Source organism: Oryctolagus cuniculus, chromosome 1 (assembly GCF_964237555.1).
Source record: "Oryctolagus cuniculus chromosome 1, mOryCun1.1, whole genome shotgun sequence".
Taxonomy (NCBI): domain Eukaryota; kingdom Metazoa; phylum Chordata; class Mammalia; order Lagomorpha; family Leporidae; genus Oryctolagus; species Oryctolagus cuniculus.
In genome coordinates this window covers 134,625,816-134,647,518 of record NC_091432.1, presented here as the reverse complement: position 1 = coordinate 134,647,518, position 21,703 = coordinate 134,625,816, and the positions used below count along the sequence as shown (strand labels likewise).

General features: G+C 44.0%; 1 protein-coding gene across 3 annotated transcripts in view; it reads left to right on the top strand.

Annotated features, from left to right (window-relative positions):
• The window catches only part of UBQLN1 (ubiquilin 1), a 62,553-nt gene that overhangs the window by 18,061 nt on the left and 22,789 nt on the right, over nt 1–21,703 (top strand). For all 3 annotated transcript variants that reach the window (XM_070048911.1, XM_070048916.1, XM_070048920.1), the window contains exons 2-4: nt 4,510–4,661; nt 8,295–8,410; nt 19,020–19,282. In XM_070048911.1, coding sequence (XP_069905012.1) covers nt 4,510–4,661; nt 8,295–8,410; nt 19,020–19,282 — 531 coding nt within the window. The remainder of the gene's footprint in view (nt 1–4,509; nt 4,662–8,294; nt 8,411–19,019; nt 19,283–21,703) is intronic.

The following is a 21,703-nucleotide window of genomic DNA, read 5'->3' as shown; positions in this document are numbered from 1 at the left end:
ACTGCACCAGCAACTAAAGAATAATATTCTTTTTACGTGTACTCGTAAAATTAAACTATATTCTGGGCCATAAAGCCAAGTCAGCATATTTCAGAAAATGAAAATGTTGCTAAACATGCAATTAAACAGTACCAAAAGGTAACTAGAAGCAGGTACTTTGACAAGGGAAGCAGGTGTTTTGATTGGTCTCATACAGTTAACTTTTAAAAGCATTTTACTGAAGTATAACACAGAAGAATGCATGCATACATCATAAATGATCACTCCAGATATTAATACATAGGTCAAAAAAGTAGACCATTATCAGCTTTCGAGAAATCACCTCATAATCTCTTACAAACCACCTCCCAAAGTAACCACTGTTCTTTCTTTTGGCACCTTGGATTTTACTGCTCCGGTACCCTACTCCCCTCCTCCTTTTTAAGCTTTCTGTAATGAAATTACATAGTTTATCTTCATTTGTGATTGGTGTGTTTTGCTCTGCATTGAGGTATCCATGATGTCATATGGCTATAATGGAATTGATATGTATAATAATAATAATTAAATGAATACACAGTTATTCTACAGTTGAGGGGTATTTTTTTTTTCCAGGTTTTGGCTGATAATGAATTATACTGGTTTGCGCTTCCTTGAATGTGGTTTTGGTGTACCTTTGGGCATGTTTTAGAAAAATAGTGGAATTTGTTGGTCATAGGGTAAGTATAGGGTCTACTGTGAAATGCTTTTCTAAAAGGAATTAATTCATACTGACACCTGCAATGCATGTGGGTTCTGTTTGCTCCAGTCCTCTGCAGCATTCTGTAAATCTTGTGTATGTCACTGGTTTTAATTTTATGTTACCTGATTATCAATGAGGATGTGTACATCAATTGAGGATGTGTTTATTAACTTTTGTTAGTGAATTACCTGTTTCAGACTTTTTTTTTTTTTTAATATTTATTTATTTGAAAAGGCAGAGTGACAGAGAGATCTTCTACTGGTTTCCTCCCCAAATGGTCACAACAGCCAAAGCTGGGTCAGACCAAAGCCAGGAGCTGGGAACTCCATCTGGGTCTCTCTCGTGGGTGGGAGGAGCCCAAGCTCTTGAACCATCTTCTTCACAAAGTGTTCAGGGGCCTGCACCCTTGTGGAAGACCTAGAAGAAGCTCCTGGCTCCTGGCTTCAGATTGGTCCAGCTCCAGCGTTGCGGCTATCTGGGGAGTGAACTAGAGGATGGGAGATTTCTCTGCCTCTCAAAAAAAAAAAAAAAAAAAAAAAAAAAAAAGCCTAGCTGTCAACAGTCTGTTTACCAGGGGAAAGAGTTCTGCAATCTAGTATGTTTGCTTTTACTGCACCTTGTTTTTAGCATTGTATGTTGTCTTTGAATGTTATTGCTGTCTCTTTTATCTTGGAGAGCTTCCATTCACTCTCCAAGACAGAAACAAAGTCCTCCAGGCTTTTGTTGGGTTTGAGAAGGGGCAGTTGCCTGCTAAGTGTTCAGTGAAGATAGGTCTGCCTCTGCCTCTTAGATTTTCAAGTAATCCCCCTGTAAGCCCTTAAGCAACCCTTACTCTTCCCGCCCACCCTCAGCTTCAGGTAGTACCAGCTTTGAGTCTTCTGCAGAACAAATTGAATTAGCTTTAGCTTTCTGCTTTACTAGCTTAGAGAGAACTGAATTCCCCTGTTTAGTGGGAACATCTTACCTTCAAATCCTAAAATAAGATAAAATACCACATAATTATATGCTACAAAATTACCTAATTTATTTCAGAATAACTGGGAAATGAAACATTCTGAGAATTTCTGAGTAAGGTTAAGCATAAACCTGGAACACATTCTCATTTTATATGTGAGATAAATTGGCTTCTTATGAAGTCTGTGGTCAGATCTCTATTTGAATCCTGAGCTAGTACTTTATTATTATATGTGTCTCCATGGGGGAAGGGACACATCTTTAACCTTTTCTTGTGTATCTGAAGTAGGGTGAAGAATCTTCTTTCTTATAAGGTTGTTGCAGGTTTAGGAGAGCCGACAGTAGTAGCTACCATTTATTGGTTGTCACTTACGTGTCTGATGTGTGTCTGATGCTAGATGTTCTCATTTAATCCTCACAAAAATGTGTTCCACCACTGTTCATTACATACTTTCTAATAGTTACCAAGGAGGAAAACTGAGATGTCTAATAACAGGGAGGTTAAATTACTTCTCTATCTATAAGGTATCATGTAAATAGTATTTTACCAAGTCCTTTTCAGTTACTTGGAAATTGCCTATCTTAGATAAAACTATTAGGTGTCATATGATTTCAAATAGGGGAAAGACAACTCAAACGGACAAGCTCCAAAATGTTTACTGCAGTATAATTTCATGTTATTGCTATGCTTTTTTTTTTGCAGTTTGCAAAAATCTCAGTGGTGTGCATATAAATTGATAAAAGTAACATGGGTTTTTTAAAACCCAATTGTTTATATTGACTTATAATTTGATTATACATCATTTTATTTATGTGTAGATGTGAAGAATGTTATGAACTTTTTTAATACACTCATCTCTCAGTTTCAGCAATGATTGATATATGGCTTGTCTTGGCCAGCATTGTGACTGCTGCCTGTGATGCCAGCATCTCACATGGACAACCAGTTGGTGTTCCATCTGCTCTGCTTCCAATCCAGCTTCCTGCTAATGGCCTGGGAAAAGCAACAGAAGATGGTCCAAGTGCTTGGGCCCCTGCCACCCCTGTGGAAGATCTGGATGATGCTCCTGGCTTTAGCCTGACTCAGCCCTGGCCATTGTGGCCCCTTGGGGAGTGAACCAATGAATGGAAGATCTCTGTCTCTGTGTCTTTCTCTCCCTCTCTCTCTCTGTAACTCTGACTCTCAAGTAGATAAATTTTTTAAAAAGTTATATTGCCTGTCTTATCTATTATCTGTACCCCTTACGGCTCTGTTCCCCTGTTCCCATGAGAGGTTTTTTTGTTTGTTTGTTTGTTTTTGTTTTTTTTTTTTTTTTTAATTATTTATTTATTTATTTGGAAGAGTAGAGACACAGAGACAGATCTTCCATTGGTTCACTCCCCAAATGGCTGCAGCAGCCAGGGCTGGGCTAGACCGAAGCCAGGAGTTTCCATCCAGCTTTTCCACAGGAGTGACAAGAGCCAAGCACTTGGGCATCCTCTGCTGTTTTTTCAGGCACATTAGCAAGGAGCTGGATCAGAAGTGGAGCAGCCGGGACTCAGATTGTCATCCATACAAGATGTCAGTGTCATAGGTGGTGGCTTAACCTGCAGTTCCCTTATGCTGATCCCCCCTCGCCACAAGTTTTAAAATCTCATATATACAGTTTGAGTATCCATAATTAATCTGAAAATCCAGAATGCTCTGGAATCTGGAATTTTTTGATATTGAGTAAGTTTTAGATTTTGTAATTTTGGATTAGGGATGCATACCTTATCAAGTCTATGCAAATATTTCCAAATCAAAAAAACTCTAAAGTCTGAAATACTTCTGATCCCAAACATTTCTGATAGGGGAACCACTTGTATCTTTTAATGTCTCTTTATATTTAACTGTGATAACCAAAAGATCCCTGTGTATTCCTAGAATACCCCCTTGTAATAGTCCCATCATCTCCTGAGACCCATTGCTGTGGGGCAGTGGTGTAGAGTGGTTTCCAGAAGGTGTGGTTCTTTCCTGAATTTGCACTGGGATTCCTGAAATAGTTTGTTAACTTAGATTCCTGTACCACTCTGAGGTTTTCTGGTTTGGAAAATTGAGTAATCCTGAGCATACTGATGATTTTGGTAAAGATTTGAAAAGTGGTGATCCAACCGGAGTATAAATAAGTTTTATAGTATCATGTTTTCTTTTCTCATCTGATTTTGTAGGTTATTGTGGTCCCTGGAAAACCTTTACTCAAAATTTCCTATTTCCAAATCTTTCTTCGGTCTTCATTTTTGGAAAGCTGTCTGTATCTGCCCTCTGTGTGCTGCTTCTGTACTTTGTGATTTACTTGAATGGATGGTTGTGATTTACTCTCACTGGATGGCTCACCTTCAAGGGCAGATCTTTGCTTCTCTATTGTACTGATTGTTAATAAAGGATGACTGGAAGAGGAGGGAAGGATAGTCAAGAGAACTGGCTGAGAATGGAGGTTGGTTGTATATACAAGTATATTCAACTATGAAGAAAATAGGATTGAACATAGAAATACAAGGAAAAGGTTATTGTGAACTCGGTAAAGGTAATGTAGTCCCATTGACAGAGTATAAGCATATTGCAAAGCAGTGAATTGTTAGGCCTTAGGCCTTAGCAGAGACTTGAACATAGAACTTATGTGCCTATGATAAGGCTTTTCTGTAAGCAATAAAGTGGTAATCATTTCTTTTATCAAGATATCAGCACAGAAAAAATATATATTTACTTAAATTGTTGTAATAATCTGGGATGGGGCTTCTTTGAAGTACCTGTAGAAACTAAACTGGATTGTACTGAGCAAACACCTATAATAGATACTTTTTTTCTTATTTAGTTCAAGGAAGAAATCTCCAAACGTTTCAAATCACATACTGACCAACTTGTATTGATATTTGCTGGAAAAATTTTAAAAGATCAAGATACTTTGAGTCAACATGGAATTCATGATGGACTTACTGTTCACCTTGTCATCAAGACGCAAAACAGGTAAGGTTTTAGAAGACATTCAGCTTTTTTTTTTTTTGACAGGCAGAGTGGACAGTGAGAGAGAGAGAGACAGAGAGAAAGGTCTTCCTTTTGTCGTTGGTTCACCCTCCAGTGGCCGCTACGGCTGGCGCGCTGCGGCCGGCGCACTGCGCTGATCCAATGGCAGGAGCCAGGTGCTTTTCCTGGTCTCCCATGTGGGTGCAGGGCCCAAGCACTTGGGCCATCCTCCACTGCACTCCCGGGCCACAGCAGAGAGCTGGCCTGGAAGAGGGGCAACTGGGAAAGAATCTGACGCCCCGACCGGGACTAGAACCCGGTGTGCCGGCGCCGCTAGGTGGAGGATTAGCCTATTGAGCCACGGCGCCAGCCCATTCAGCTTTAAACCATAGAGAGATGGTAGCCAGTCTTGACTGTAAATGCCTCTCCCTGCTGTATGTGTATTTAATGTTATATTTATAGATGTACATTTAATGATAATGTTTACATGCTTGTCAGATAACAATTTTTTAAAATATTTATTTATTTATTTGAGAGGCAGAGTTATAGACAGGGAGAGAGAGAGAGAGAGACAGAGAAAGAGAGAGAGAGAGAGATCTTCCATCTGCTGGTTCACTTCCCAGTAGCTGCAATGGCCAGATATGGGCCAATCCAAAGCCAGGAGCCAGGAGCTTCTTCTGGGTCTCCCACGTGGGTGCAGGGGCTGAAGCACTTGGGCCATCTTCTGCTGCTTTCCCAGGCCATAGCAGAGAGCTGGATCAGAAGAGGAACAGCCAGACATGAACCGGCACACCCCTATGGGTGATGCTGGTACCTTAGGCAGAGGCTTAACCTATGCCATGGCACCAGCCCCCAGATAACCATTTAACATTTTAGAATATTCATCAATATAGTCATTATAGCTAATTATTTGACTTAGAGAATAAACAAATTAATAAATTTAGCTGGGTATGTTTTTTGCTTTATAGTGTTACTGTTGTTTGAGTAGCAGAAGAGGAGTGTGTCCAGTGTCCATTTTTTCCCGTACGGTATCAAGCTCTGATCTGTCAAGAGCATTGGTTGTACAGCATTTCTTAAGAGTGCTCTGTGTGTTCTCCAGTTTTTTTTTCTTCCTAGTCATGGGCACTCATTCTGCAAGTTTTTATTGATTCCCCAACAGCAAATTCTTTCTGTCCCTGATTCTGTGCTTTTTTCTATCTATAACTTTTTTCAGTGTCGATTAATGGTGTGATTATTCTGAAGAAGCTCTGTTGGAATTCAGCACAGCATGTATAGTGTAACAGTGTGGTAGTCTCTCAGTTGAAGTCCCAGAGAGCATGTGTCCTTAGGCATTGCAGTTGACGCCTGGCTGTCCACAGACTAATGGTCTCAGAGATGTTAACATGAGAAATTGAGTGCCTTAGGGGCCGTGAAAGCAGCAGTGAGATTCAGAACTGGTATCACATGGGGAAGGGCTTTCTGCATAAAGTCTTGTTTTCTTTTATTTAAAAATATAATAAAATAATAATCACATTGATTTTTTCAGACTCCTTTTCAAAAAGATTCTTTTTATTTATTTATTTTGAAAGATGTATTTATTTATTTGAAAGTCAAGAATTAGAGGGAAAGACAGAGACAACAGCCAGTGCTGGGCCAGGCTGAAGCCAGGAGCCAGGACCTTTACCAAGTCTTGCAGTGGGTGGCAGGGACCCAGACACTAGGGCCATCTTCCACTGCTTTTCTAAGGCCATTAGCAGGGAGTTGGATTGGAAGTGGAGCAACCGGGACACCAGCCTGTGCCCATATAGGATGCTGGCGTCACAGACAGCAGCTGTCCTGTTACATCACAATGCAGGCCCCAATTCTTCTTATTTAAGACTTTTTACTTATTTATTTGAAAGTCTGAGTTACACAGAGAGAAGAGAGGCAGAGAGAGAGAGAGAGAGAGAGGTCTTCCATCTGCTGGTTCACTCCCCAGTTGGCCGCAACATCTAGAGCTGCACCGATCCAAAGCCAGGAGCTTCTTCCAGGTCTCCTACTCAGGTGCAGGGACCCAAGGACTTGGGCCATCTTGTACTGCTTTCCCAGGCCATAGCAGAGAGCTGGATGGAAAGTGGAGCAGCCGGGACTGTAACTGGCGCCCATATGGGATGCCGGCGCTTCAGGCCAGGGCATTAACCCGCTGTGCCACAGCGCCAACCCTTTTTTTAAATTATTTTTTAAAAGATTTATTTATTTACTTGAAAGTTACACAAAGAGGCTGGCGCCACGGCTCACTAGGCTAATCCTCCTCCTAGCGGTGCCGGCACACCAGGTTCTAGTCCCGGTTGGGGTGCTGGATTCTGTCCCGGTTGCCCCTCTTCCAGGCCAGCTCTCTGCTGTGGCCAGGGAGTGCAGTGGAGGATGGCCCAGGTGCTTGGGCCCTGCACCCCATGGGAGACCAGGAAAAAAGCACCTGACTCCTGGCTCCTGCCATCGGATCAGCGCGGTGCGCCGGCTGCAGCACGCCGGCCGCGGCGGCCATTGGAGGGTGAACCAACGGCAAAGGAAGACCTTTCTCTCTGTCTCTCTCTCTCACTGTCCACTCTGCCTGTCAAAAAAAAAAAAAAAAAAAAAAAGGTTACACAAAGAGAGAAGGAGTGGCTGAGAGAAATCTTCCATCTGCTGGTTCACTCCCTAATTGGCCACAACGGCTGGAGCTGCACCAATCCAAAGCTAGGAGCCAGGAGCTTCTTCTGGGTCTTCCACGTGGGTGCAGGGGCCCAAGGAGTTGGGCTGTCCTCCCCTGCTTTCCCAGGCCATACGTAGCAGAGAGCTGGATGGGAAGTGGAGCAGCCAGGACTCAAACTGGCACCCATATGGGACGCTGGCACTGCAGATGGCGGCCCTACCTGCTACGCCACAGTATCGACCCCAGTTCATTTTATTTAATTAATTAATTTATTTATTTTTTGACAGAGTGGACAGTGAGAGAGAGAGACAGAGAGAAAGGTCTTCCTTTACCGTTGATTCACCCTCCAATGACCGCTGCAGCTAGCGTGGCGGCCGGCGCACTGCGCTGATCCGAAGGCAGGAGCCAGGTGCTTCTCCTGGTCTCCCATGGGGTGCAGGGCCCAAGCACTTGGACCATCCTCTACTGTACTCCCGGGCCACAGCAGAGAGCTGGACTGGAAGAGGAGCAACTGGGACTAGAACCCGGTGTGCTGGTGCTGCAGGTGGAGGATTAGCGTAGTGAGCTGCGACGCCGGCCAGTTCATTTTATTTTTAACAATTTCAGTAAAACTAGCCCCTAACCCTTGAGAACTAGAAAGGAAATAGATTTTTTTTAATGTTTTTTTTTCTTTATTCAAGATTTGTAAGTGTGACTAGTCATTGATCGTCTTGTGTGTACTTGTGGGTAGTGACCTGTCTTACGTAATCAGCATGACTGAAAGCAGTCAAATGTCTATACACATAATCAAAAAGGAGGGGCAGTTCTGTATTTTAGAGCTTGTTAGGTTTTACTGTATTATTATTCCTAATGCTTAATTATCATGGTTTTTATGATAATTTGAATTGGTCTGTGAGCTTATTCTTTATATCTGGGTATTGATTTCAGAGGCTCTTTTAAAATAATTAGCTTCATTGTTTACACTGTGGTTTGTCTGTTTACCCTAGGCCTCAAGATCATTCAGCTCAGCAAACAAACACCACTGGAAGCAATGTTAGCACATCATCAGCTCCTAATACTAACTCCACCTCTGGTTCTGCTACTAGCAACCCTTTTGGTTTAGGTAAGTGTCTTTATTTCACTTCTATAGGGATGATAAAAACATTGTATCCCTCCCAGGGTAGTTTTAGGTAAAGTCACAGGATAAAACAATAAGCTATATTAACAATAATGCATATAGGATCTTTTATAGTTGACTTCTACAATTGTAGGTAGTTAGGAAGTAGTTGTGTTTGATTATGGGTTTCTGTTAAATAACTGGTCAATGTGTGATACAGATACAGTTCGTTTATTTATTTATTTATTTATTTTTTTGACAGGCAGAGTGGACAGTGAGAGAGAGAGACAGAGAGAAAGGTCTTCCTTTGCCGTTGGTTCACCCTCCAATGGCCGCTGCGGCCAGCGCGCTGCGGCCGGCGCACCGCGCTGATCCGATGGCAGGAGCCAGGTGCTTCTCCTGGTCTCCCATGGGGTGCAGGGCCCAAGCACTTGGGCCATCCTCCACTGCACTCCCGGATCACAGCAGAGAGCTGGCCTGGAAGAGGGGCAACCGGGACAGAATCCGGCGCCCCAACCGGGACTAGAACCTGGTGTGCCGGCGCCGCAAGGCTGAGGATTAGCCTAGTGAGCCGCGGTGCCGGCCGATACAGTTCTTTTTAATAATTAGAGTCATGTGGTGTATGTATACCTGATCTGGCTACCACATAACTGAATTTGAGGAAGATAAGCCAGTTGTTGACCATAAGTTAGCCACTCCTCAAATAATAATTTTGCCGTTTGTCGGGGTCATATTGTGTAATCTTTTTTTTTTTTTTTGGACAGGCAGAGTTAAACAGTTAGTGGGAGAGACAGAGAGAAAGGTCTTCCTTCCTCACTCCTCAAATGGCTGCTACGGCCGGCGTGCATCGCCGATCCAAAGCCAGGAGCCAGGTGCTTCCTCCTGGTCTCCCGTGCGAGTGCAGGGCCCAAGGACTGCCTCCTGGGCCACAGCAGAGAGCTGGCCTGGAAGAGGAGCACCCGGGTCTAGAACCCGGGATGCCAGTGCTGCAGGCAGAGGATTAGCCTAGTGAGCCGCGGTGCCGGCTTGTTTTCTAACTATCCTTAATATATGTTTGTATCTACCTATAATTAGATAATAGATACGGATGTATGTATATATGAAAGAGCTGGGATCTGAGAGCATGAGAGCATTGTTAAGGCTCACTTACATCAGCCAGAACCTCTTTTCTTATATCCTCTGACCCCCCCCCCCCTACAAAAAATATACTTATTTATTTGAAAGTTGAGAGGGAGAGAGAGATTGTGATCAATCTATTCATCTATTGGTTTGCTTCCCAGATGACAACAATGGCCAGTGCTGGTTTCCCACATGGGTGGCAGTGACCTAAGCACTTGTGCCATCTTTGGCTGCTTCTCCCAGGCATTAGCAGGGAGCTATATTGGAAGTGAAGCAACTGGGACACAAACTGGTGCCTATATGGGATGACTGACTTTACTTCCTATGCCACAGTGCCAGCCCCCTGTATCTTTTATAAACTGAGGTCTTGTTGATGAAAAAAAGTATTAAAAGTTAAACACTTTAATTAGGTAAATAGGTTACAGCTTCTTTCAGTTCTTACTATGACAGCTTGAAATGGCTTTTGTTTTTGTTTTTGACAGGCAGAGTGGACAGTGAGAGAGAGAGACAGAGAGAAAGGTCTTCCTTTTGCCGTTGGTTCACCCTCCAGTGGCCGTCACGGCCGGCACGCTGCGCTGATCCGAAGGCAGGAGCCAGGTGCTTCTCCTGGTCTCCCATGGGGTGCAGGGCCCAAGCACTTGGGCCATCCTCCACTGCCCTCCCTGGCCACAGCAGAGAGCTGGCCTGGAAGAGGGGCAACGGGGACAGAATCTGGTGCCCTGACTGGGACTAGAACCCGGTGTGCCAGCACCGCTAGGTGGAGGATTAGTCTATTGAGCTGCGGCACCAGCCAAGAAATTTTTTTAAAAGATTTTATTTATTTATTTCAGAGGCAGAGTAACAGAGAGGGAGAGACAGAAAGGTCTTCCATCCACTGGTTCACTCCCAAATGGTGGCAATGGCCACAGCTGTGCCAGTCTGAAGCCAGGAGCGTCTTGAGGATCTCCTACGCGGGTGCAGGGGCCCAAGGACTTGGGCCATCTTCTACTGCTTTCCCAGGCCATAGCAGAGAGCTTGATCATACGATAAGCAGCTAGGACATGAACCCATGCTCATAATGGATGCTAGTGCCGCAGGCAGAAGCAAAGCCTACCATACCACGGTGCCAGCCCACCTAAGATTTTTTTAAGTAGTTAGTTGCAAGTTAGTGTTGGAAGCATTTAGAGCTTTGCATGGATTGGCACATTGATTGTTTGCACACCTCTACCCATTTTTAAAATATGTGCTGCTCTTAATTTTTCTATAAGGGTCTTATGTTAAGTGTCTCTTTTACTTGAGGCAGGTAGGTTTTTGAGGGCAAAATTATTAACATGTGAAGCCTACAGAGATCAGGATGAAATTATCTAGTGTTCTGATCTATGAAAAATATTATTGAGGTTTATCTCTTCCCTGCTGTTATTTCATAGCCAAAGATATTGAAGCCTAAAGAGGCTTTTAATTTGAGGCCATACAGCTCCCTCTAGTCTCAGTGTCACACCTATTTTCTGTCTTGGTGATTCCTTTCCATCAACTGGGCCATTTATCCTTTATATTGAGCTTTCCTTTTTGCTAAGTGTTTTCATTAAGGGCTGTCCCATGTGTAAAAGCCACAGACTCTCATTACCATCTGTTCTTTTGCTTTCCTTCTCAGGTATCTTCTGAAAAGGCATTTTCTGTTTTCTGTGTGTATCTCCCTTTCATTAAATTCACTACATTCTATTGTTTGTCCTCATTTCACTGAAAATTTCCTTGATAAGGTTACCGTTCTTAGCTTGCAGGATTTAATGGATTTTTTTAAAACGACTTACTTATTTGAAACAGACTAAGAGAGGAATGAAGAGATAAGAGAGTTCTTCCATCCACTGGTATACGATGCCCACAACAGTCTGGAGCTAGGTCAGACCCAAGCCAAGAGTCAGGAGCTTCTTCCAGGTCTCCATAAGGGTATCGGGCCCAAGCACGTGGGCCGTCTTTCACTGCTTTTCCCAGACCATTAAGCAGGGAGCTGGATTGGAGTGGAGCAGCTGGGACATGAACCCGTGGCCATGTGGTATGCTGGCTTTGCAGTCCAGAACTTTACCAGCTATGCCACGACACCAGCTCCCAATTTGTTTTTTAAACATTAGATTTACTAGCCGTTTTCTTATTCCCTACCCAGCCTTAGGGAACCACTAGTTTTCTTTGTGTCTCTGGATTTGCCCATCTAGGCATTTCATATGAATTTTCTTTTGTGACTAGCTTCTTTCACTTAGCATAATACTCTGAAAACTTGTCCATGTTGTAGTATGAATCGATACTTTGTTTTGTTGTCAAATATTAAAACATTATATGAATATTCATTAGTTGATAGACATTTGGGTTTCCACTTTTGGCTACTGTGAATAATGTTGCTCTGAACATTTGTGGACAAGATTTTGTAGGGATTTGTTTTTAGTTCCTTTGGCTGTATGCCTAAGAGTGGAATTGCTGAGTCATATGGGAACTCTGTTTAACATTCGGTTTTATTATTTACTATTTATTCACTACTTAAAAATTTTAAATATTTTGACACATAAGAATTGCTCATACTTATGGGGTATTGGTATTATGTGATATTTCATTACATGCATACATTGTGCAGTGTTCAATCAGGTAAACATTTATCCTTTCAAGCATCCAAAATTTCATTTTAGTGAAAACATCCCAAATGCTCTCTTCTAGTTTTACTTGATATTGAAAGATACAGCACATTAAGATTATCTGTAGTGACCTTACTGTGCACTCTTGAGATTTTTTTTAAGATTTTATTTGTTTACTTGAAAGTTAGAGTTGTGCAGAGAGAGAGAGAGAGAGAGCAGTCTACCATCTGCTGGTTCATTGCCCAGATGGCTGCAATGGCTGGAGTTATGCTGATCTGGAGCCAGGAGCCAGGAGCTTCTTTCAGGTCTCACGCACAGGTACAGGGGCCCAAAGACTTGGGCCATCTTCTACTGCTTTCCCAGGCCATAGCAGAAAGCTGGATCAGAAGTGGAGCAGCCGGGACTCAAACCAGCGCCCATAAGGGATGCCGGCACCGCAGGCGGCAGCTTTACCCGCTACACCACAGTCCCGGCCCCACTCTTGAAATTTTTAAATCAGTTTATCTTAATGCTTACAAACTTCTCCTTGAAGTTCTCTTCCTTTAACCCTATGATACTGTTTTGTTCCCTGGTTAATTTTCTGACTAGTTTTTCCTATCTCATTTGTGGGTTTCCTTTTTTTCTTTTCCTTATGTTGCTGTTGTTCCTGAGTTCTGCCTTGACTTTCTTCTTTTGTTTATTCCTCCTGAATGATATTATCCTATTATATCCTGGTTACTTAAATCTGTGCCTCGACCCATACTGCTTGTGAACACCATGCCAATTATTTAACTCCTTTGATATTATCTCATGTCCTCTAATTTAGCCTGTGATTCCTCAGAAAACAAAGGAAAACAGAAAATTAATATGAAAACTTATCTCGGCCGGCGCCACAGCTCACTAGGCTAATCCTCCGCCTTGCGGTGCCTGGCACACCAGGTTCTAGTCCCGGTCAGGGCGCCGGATTCTGTCCCGGTTGCCCCTCTTCCAGGCCAGCTCTCTGCTGTGGCCCGGGAGTGCAGTGGAGGATGGCCCAGGTGCTTGGGCCCTGCACCGCATGGGAAACCAGGAGAAGCACCTGGCTCCTGGCTTTGAATTAGCGCGGTGCGCCGGCCGCAGCATGCCAGCTGCGGCAGCCATTGGAGCGTGAACCAACGGCAAAGGAAGACCTTTGTCTCAGTCTCTCTCTCTCACTGTCCACTCTGTCAAAAAAAAAGAAAAAAAAAACAACTTATCTCATCACTTCCAGATCGCTATCTCTCCCGCCACCAAAGGCTCTTGGTCTGTACTACCCCACTTCATCCCCTGTTGTTATTCTCCATTGCCACTCCTTGGATGCAAGCCCTCAACATTTTTCATCTGTAATATTTGCTCTGGTTCATTTCCATAATGCTGTTGTTAGGATGAAAACATCTTAGGTGAATATTTTATGATTTAGTCCTTGTCTGCTTCTCCATCTTTCTTTCTTTATTTTTTTAAAAGACAAAAATACAGACATATCTCTCCTACTGGTTTACTCCCCAAATGCCTGGAATAGCCAGTACTGGGTCAGACTGAAGTCAGGAGTTTGGAACTCAATCTGTTTTCTGTGTGGGCTAGAACCCAATGGGTGTGCATTCAAAGGAAACTGGAATGGGAGGTGGAGCTAGAACTCAAACCTAGACACTCCAGTAAGAGGTGTGAGCATGTCCCAAGTAGCATCTTTTTTTTTTTTTTTTTTTTTTTAAGATTTATTTATTTTATTTGAAAGTCAGAGAGAAGAGAGACATTTTGTAGTTGTACTTCTTGTAGCATAGTAGATCTGAGATGCTTTGGCGAGAAGTAACATACATCATACATCATCCATCCATCCATCCATCCATCTATTAGATGGAGAGAGAACACCCCATTCCTCAGATGTCCACAGTGACCAGGGCTGAGGTCAAAGCTGGGAGCTGGGACATAATCTCCCAGGTTGAGAGGAAGTCCGTTCTTGAGTCATCACCACTGCCTCCCTGGATCTACATTGACAGGAAGCTGGAGTCAAGAACTGAAGCTGGGAATTTGATATAGGATGTGTGCATATTAACCACTAGCCTAAATGTCTGCTCCCTACACTTCCTTTCTCTCCTGTTTGAGAGGCAGGGCAACAGAGATACAGATAGAGAGTTCCTATTTGTTCATTTGTTCCCCAGATACGACAGCTGGGGCTAGGTTAGCCTGAAGCTGGGAGCCAGGCTTCCCATGTGAGTGGCAGGAACCCAGTTATCAGAGTCACCCCCACTGCCTTCCAGGGTCTGCATTAGCAAGAAGCTGGACTCGGGAGCTCTTGCCTAATATTGAACCCAGGTATCCCAGTATGCACCACGGGGCCTTAACTGGCACCTTAACCACTAGGCCAAACGTCTGCCTATGCACATGATTGCTTGCAGTCCTTTGGCCATAACTGGTCATGTGGACCCATCTGTGTTCAAAAGAACTCTTAGACTGCACTTTAAATGTTTTAGGAGCACTGCTGTCTGCTAATCATATTGAATTTTTATGATTTCCCAAATGCATCAATATGTTTATTTCTATGCTTTTTCATATGGTGTTCATCATGCCTACTGTTAAGCCCCCTCCAGCTTCCCCTACTCTTTGTCAACTTACTGATTTTCCAAATTCATTAACTTCTTCTGAGAGCAGCCATTCCACCCAGGTACTGTATTACCATAATGTCCTGTGAATGTCTGTTGAAGTTCTCATGTCCTTGTCTTTCCTCACTAGATTGAATATTTAAGTGTGTCTGTCACCATATTCCTAACCTGTAGCACAGCTTCTAGGTATAAATAGAAAAGTGCCCCGTAAGAAATAAGTGAATGTTCTTTGCTCGCTATGTAACTTTTTTTCTTCTTTAATTTTGTTTTAATGGGTCTTAAAATTCTGTGACAGATTTTTGGTCAAGTTGTTTCCATTATACACCAATTTTTAAAACTTAAAACTGCCTCCCCTTTCACAAAATATTCTCCTTTATCCTACCACAGGTTTTACGATGCATTGTTCTCATTCAGCAGTCTTTTAAACTTAAATGAACAATTGAGACAGACAGTTCTGAGACTGTTCTTCCACCACTGATTAAGACTGGGGTAGCAGGTTTTAACAGATAACATTCATTTAGCCTCCTGAGCTGTCTAGGCAGACTTGGTGACCCTGCCAGCTGCAGCAGCCTTCTTGTCCACTTCTTGTCACACCCACACCCACACCAACTGTTCTGTATCACAAACAGCAAAATCACCCAGAGAAGGATAGTCAACAGAAGCTGTCAACACACTTGGATTGGCCAAGAACCATATCAACGAGGACAGTATCACCAGTTTTTAAGAATTTAGGGCCATATTCCAGCATCTTAACAGAATGACTGTCAGTCTTTTCCTTCAACTCAGCAAACATGTAAGCTGTGTGAGCTGTGTGACAATCCAGAACAGGGGCGTATCCAGCAGTGATTTGACCTGGATGGTTCAGGATGATCACCTGGGCAGTAAAGCCAGTTGCTTCCATTGGTGGGTTGTTGTTGTTGTCACCAGCAGTGTTGCCACAATGAACATCATTGACAGACACTTGACGTTGAAGCCCACACTGTCCCCAGGGAGAGCTTCACTCAAAGCTTCATGGCACATTTCAACAGACTTTGACTTCAGCTGTGACGTTGACTGGAGAAAGGTTTCCACCATGCCAGGTGTGAGACCACCATTGTCCATTCAACCCACAGGAACAGTACCAGTCCCACCAGTTTTGTACACATCTGTAGAGGCAGTCACAAGGACTTGTCAGTTGGAGAAGTCGAGGGTAGGTTTGCAATCCAGGGCTTCCAGGAATGTGGCTCTACTGGCACTGCCGTATGTGCCATGTGGTGACTTTCCATCCCTTGAGCCACGGCTTGTTAGTTAGCACTTGGCTCTAGCAGGTTGTCACCACGATTCCAACCACCGGTTTGTCCATTGGTGAAAAGGTTGTAGTCAATTTTCTTTCTTTTTCTAAAAAGATTTATTTATTAGAGCTGGTGCTGTGGTGTAGAAGGTTAATAAGCCTCCCCCTGCAGTGTCAGCATCCCACATGAGCACCAGTTTGAGTCCCAGCTGCTCCACTTTCAACCCAGCTCCCCGCTAATGTGCCTGGGAAAGCAGCAGAAGATGACCCAGGTGCTTGGGCCCCTGCACCAATGTGGGAGACCTGGAGGAAGCTCCTCGCATTGGCCTGGCTCAGCCCTGGCCATTGTGTCTATTTGGGGAGTGAACCAGTGTATGAAAGATTGCTGTCACTCTCTCTCCTGCGCTTTCTTTTCTCTGTCCCTTCACTCTCCTTCCCTCTGTAATTCTGCCTCTCAAATAAGTTTTTGTTTTTTTAAAAAAGATTTATTTGAAAGGCAGAGTTACAAAAAAAAAAGGTGAGAAATCTTTCACCTGCTGATTCACTCCCTAAATGACAGTGGTGGCCAGGGCTATGCCATGGTGAAGCCTGGAATTTCATCGGGGTCTCCCACAGGGGTGCGGAGGCCCAAGCACATGGACCATCCTCTGCTGCTTTCCCAGGCTATAGCAGGGAGCTGGATCAGAAGCAGAGCAGCTAGGACTTGAACCTGCGCCTATATGGGATGCCAGGGTGCCATCCTCCTGCCAGTTTTTAATGTAGGTGCTGGTTTCCTCACTTCTGTTCTGGCTGTAGGGTGGCACAGTGGAATCCATTTTATTTATTTGAAAGAGTTACGGGGTGGGGGGGGGGGTAGGGGTGTCTTACATCCATCGGTTCAGTCCCCAAATGGCCACAATGGCTGGAGCTGCATTGATCAGAAGCCAGGAGCTTCTTCCAGGTCTCCCATGTGGGTGCAGGGGCCCAAGGACTTGGGCCATCTTCCACTGCTTTCCCAGGCCATAGCAGAGATCTGGATCAGAAGTAGAACAGCTAGGTCTTGAACTGGCGCCCACGTCAGATGCTTACTGCTACGCCACAGTGCCAGCCCTGGAATCCATTTTGTTAACACTGAAAGTTAGTTGCTTCAGATCCAGTGTGTAAGCCAGAAGGACATGCTCAGAGGTCTCCACGTTCTTGTAGATGCCCTCTTCAAATTCAGCAACGCCAGTAGCAGCCATCAAGACAGCATAGTCGGCCTCAGATGTGCTTGGACTCCTGTGTTTGATGAAGGCTCTGTGTCCTGGGGCATCAGTGATTTGTAATACTTGCGGGTCTCAGACTTCCACAGGGAGATGCTGATGATGATACCACACTCACATTCTGCTGTCCATTTATCCAGGACCCAGGCCTTCTTGAAGGGGCCCTTTCCCAGCTCAGCAGCCGCCTCAAATTTCTCAGTGACTCTGTCGATGCTGCCACACACCACACTGCCCGATCCACATGTCCAGTGACAATGGTGTTGATATGAATCTTTTCCTTTGATTGGCAGTGGTTTTCACAACGTTTGTCCTGGTGGCAAGCCTGTTGGTGAAAAAGCTGGTTATGTAATTTTATGAACAAAATACTTAGTCATCCTCTTAGATCCATTCAGTTTCTCTTTTATTTCTTTCTTTTAAAGAAATAACTATCTCCAGAGTATTTCCTGGCTTTCTCTCTCCTTGATTGGCAACAGTACTTTTAAATTAGTGTTGTAGAAAGACATTAGAAGCATTGTCTGGTGTATTTTTAATTTTTTCCTTTAACTGACATATTGTAAGGTGTTTTGTCTGACACCAACTATTTCTCCAACATCAGTGCTTGGTATCCATCATTGAGTTCAGTTCTGATACTGTCTACCTTGAGTTAGTGTCAGATACAGGCACCACAGTTAAAGAACTCAGGTTCCCAAGCCTGTTGTACCTGAGCTACCAGGTAGAAGTTGTTGGCCACCTGTACTTCTGACTAGCCAGTTATGATTGCAGGTTCCCATGGGATCCTCTTCCCTTACTTTAAAATTTTTATCAGAGGTGGGCATTTAGCCTACTGGTTGTTTCCCTTGTCCCACATCAGTGTACCTGGGTTCAAGTCCTGGCTCTGGGTATAGCTTTCTGCTAATGCAGACCCTGGGAAGGAGCTCTGATGGCTCAAGGAACTGGGTTCCTGCTGCCCACATGGGGGATCTGGACTGAGTGCCTGCTCCAGGCCTTACCCTAGGGCATTTGAGGAATGAACCAGCAGGTGGGAAATTTCTCTCTCTCTCTCTCAACTGTAATAAAAAGTTATCTTTCTAGAATAGCTTACAGAACTCAAAACACATTTTTCAAGTTTACCTGTTTATTACAAAGGGTACAATTCAGAGGCAGACAAAGGCTGTGAAGAATTAACAGAACAAGATATATGGAGGCTAGTGGGTGGATGCAAAACTTCCAAGCCCTCCAGCCTACCCTCCTCCTGACCCCTCGACGTGTTCTTATCCAAGATACTCTCTGAATGGCATTGTTCATGAGTTTGAATAGAACTCAATTTCTAGCTTTTTCCCTTTTCTGTTGCTGGAGTTCCATGTGTAGAGCTGAAAATTCCAGCTTTCCAGAACGTGGTCTTTCTGATGACCAGTGCTGTCCTGAGGCTCTCCAGGGGCTCGGCCTTCAGTCACTTCAATAATAATGATCAAAAGGGACCTGTAACAAAAGATGCTTTATCATTCAGGAAATTCCAAGGGATTTAGGAACTCTGTCAGGAACCCAGAGGAAAGACCACTTATTTTTGTGTTCTACACATACAAAAATCTATTTAGTTGGTTTTATTGCTTAAAAAATTAAAGCATAAATTTTTGCTAATTTCAATTATAGAAATTTATGTATTCATAAGAAATTCTGTTTTTGATTTAAAATGGTTTCTTGTAATGTGCTGTTAACTCACAATAGTTTTGCATCTTCATACTTTTTTGCAGTTATTAAAAATTTCTGACTTTGATTTATGTGTCCCTTCCCCCATCCCACCCCCCATTTTCTTAGGTGGCCTCGGAGGACTTGCAGGTCTGAGTAGCTTAGGTTTGAATACCACCAACTTCTCTGAACTGCAGAGTCAGATGCAGCGCCAACTTCTGTCCAACCCAGAGATGATGGTCCAGATCATGGAGAATCCCTTCGTCCAGAGCATGCTTTCAAACCCTGACCTGATGAGGCAGCTAATCATGGCCAACCCACAGATGCAGCAGTTGATACAGAGAAACCCGGAGATTAGCCATATGCTGAATAATCCAGACATAATGAGACAAGTATGTGGGAACTTACTATTGCTGATGTGTTTCTTAATGCTCTCTAGTTAAAAGAGATTGCCTTGTATTGCTGTTAGGCTAAATCCTGGTCTGTGTTTAGGAAAATTTCACAAAGCAGTAATGTGGGCTATATGAACTCTGAATTTTCTGCTACATTTGACAGATTTTAGTGAACAGTTCATTGTGATTGTTCACTTACAACAAGGCGCTTTTGTTACTGGTTGCTTGCTGCTGATGGCATACCAGAGGTAAGGGCTGATGGAAGGAAGCATTTATTTCCGGAAGCTGGCATTCTTGGGGCAGGTGGCCTTCTTCAGTCCCAGGTGTGCTCTGGCCAAGTTGCAGGGCACATCGAAGGCTGAAGGATAATTGGGAGGCTAGGAAGGATAAGGAAAGATCATGGTGGGTGCATAGGCAGGTTTCTAGGCTAGTTTCGGACCCCAGCCAGGTGGAGGTTTCTTTGACACAAACCTTGGCTGTCTGGGTGGTGGTTATGCATTCCTTCCTTACCTGCACTCTGCCGTTCTGGCCACTTTCCCGCAGTTGGCTCCTGAAGTTCTTGGGTAGGCGTTATTCAGCTGTTGGCCGACTGTTCTCATTACAAGATCAGCAGCTTTTACTGGTTAAAATGTGAAAAGGGAAGGGAAGATGTATTCATTATGGTTTTACCTCCTTTTTAAAAGTATTAAAGATTTGTTTGTTTATTTGAAAGGCAGAATGAGAGAGAGGAAGAGATCTTCCATCTGGTGGTTCACTCTCTAAGTGGCCACAGTAGCCAGGGTTGGGCCAGGGTGGAGTCAGGAGCCAGAATCTCCATGCAAGTTTCCCACCTGGGTGCCAGGGACCCAAGTTCTTAGACAGTTATGCTTTTCCAGAAGCGTTAGCAGGAAGCTAGAGTTGGAATCACAAAAGCTAGGCCTCTAACCAGCTCTCTGAAATAGAAAGCTGGCATTGCAAATGGCAGGTCAATACACGGTGCCACAGTGCCAGCCCTCCCCCTTTGTTTTTCTTTTGTATTATATTTGTTTCCATCTACTTCAAAGGCAGAGTGACAGAACAAGAGAGGAATCTTCCATGCTGTGCTTCACTTCCCAAATGTCTACAATAACCGGGCCTGGGCCAGCTGAAACCAGGAGCCTAGAACTCTGTCCAGATATCCCATGCAGCTGGCAGGGGCCCAAGCCCTTGAACCAGCATCTGCTACTTCCCAGGATAGATGGGAAATGGAGAAGCTGGGCCTGGAACCGCCACTCTAATAAGGGGTGTGCGCATCCCAAGTGGTGGCTTAACTCACTGTGCCACATGTTGCTTCATTTCTTTTTAAATTTTTGCATTTTTAAAAGATATATCTATTGAAACACAGAGTGGGAAGAGAGAGAGAGAGAAAGAGAGATATCTTCCATCTGCGTGTTCACTTCCCAAATGCCTACAGCAGGTGGCTGGTGCCAGGCCAAAGCCAGGAGCCTCGAACTCCATCTGGGTGTCCCACATGGATGACAGGGACCCACGTACATAGTCTGTCATCTCCTGCCTTCCAGAGTGAATTAGGAGGAAGCTGGATCAGAAGTCTTGTTGCTTGGACTCAGACCATTGCTCTGATACAGGATATGTGTCCCTGCTGTGCTACAAGGCTCATTGAATGTTAACTTGCCTTTCTCTTTTTTAAAGATTTTTTTTTTTTTTTAATTTGAAAGGCAGAGTTAGAGCTTTCATCCACTAGTTCACTCCCCAAATGGCTGCAATGGGCTTGAGCTGGGCCATTCTGAAGCCAGGAGCCAGTAGCTCCATCCAGGTCTCCCATATGGGTGGCAGAGGCCCAAGCACTTGGGGCTGTTTTCTGCTATTTTCTCAGGTGTATTAGCAAGGAGCTGGATCATAAGTGGAGCAGCAGAGAATTGAACTGGCACCCATATGGGATGCTGGTGTCTGAAATGGCAGCTTAACCCAATACGTCACAGTGCCAGCCTCTTAACTTGCTTTTTGAGGTGAAATCCACCAGGAATTATTTTAGATAATTTTCTGGTTTAAAATTTTTTAATGATTTTTTAAATTTATTTAGAGTTACAGAAAGAGAGAGATCTTCCATCTGTTGGTTCACTCCCCACATGGCTGCAACAGCAAGGACTGAGCAAGGCCAAAGCCAGGAGCCAGGAGCTTCTTCTGGGTCTCCCACATGGGTGCAGGGGCCCAAGCACGTGGGCCCTCCTCCACTGCTTTCCCAGGCACATTAGTAGGGAACTGGATCAGAAGACAAGCAGCCAGGACTCGAATGGGGCGCCCATATGCTGGCACTGCAGGCTAGGGTTCTACCCACTATGCCAGTCTCATTCCCTTTCTGATTTTACAGACAAGATTATAAGAAATTTGGTTTAAAACTCTTAATTAGCTTTTATTTGTGATTCTAGAATCAGATGACATCTG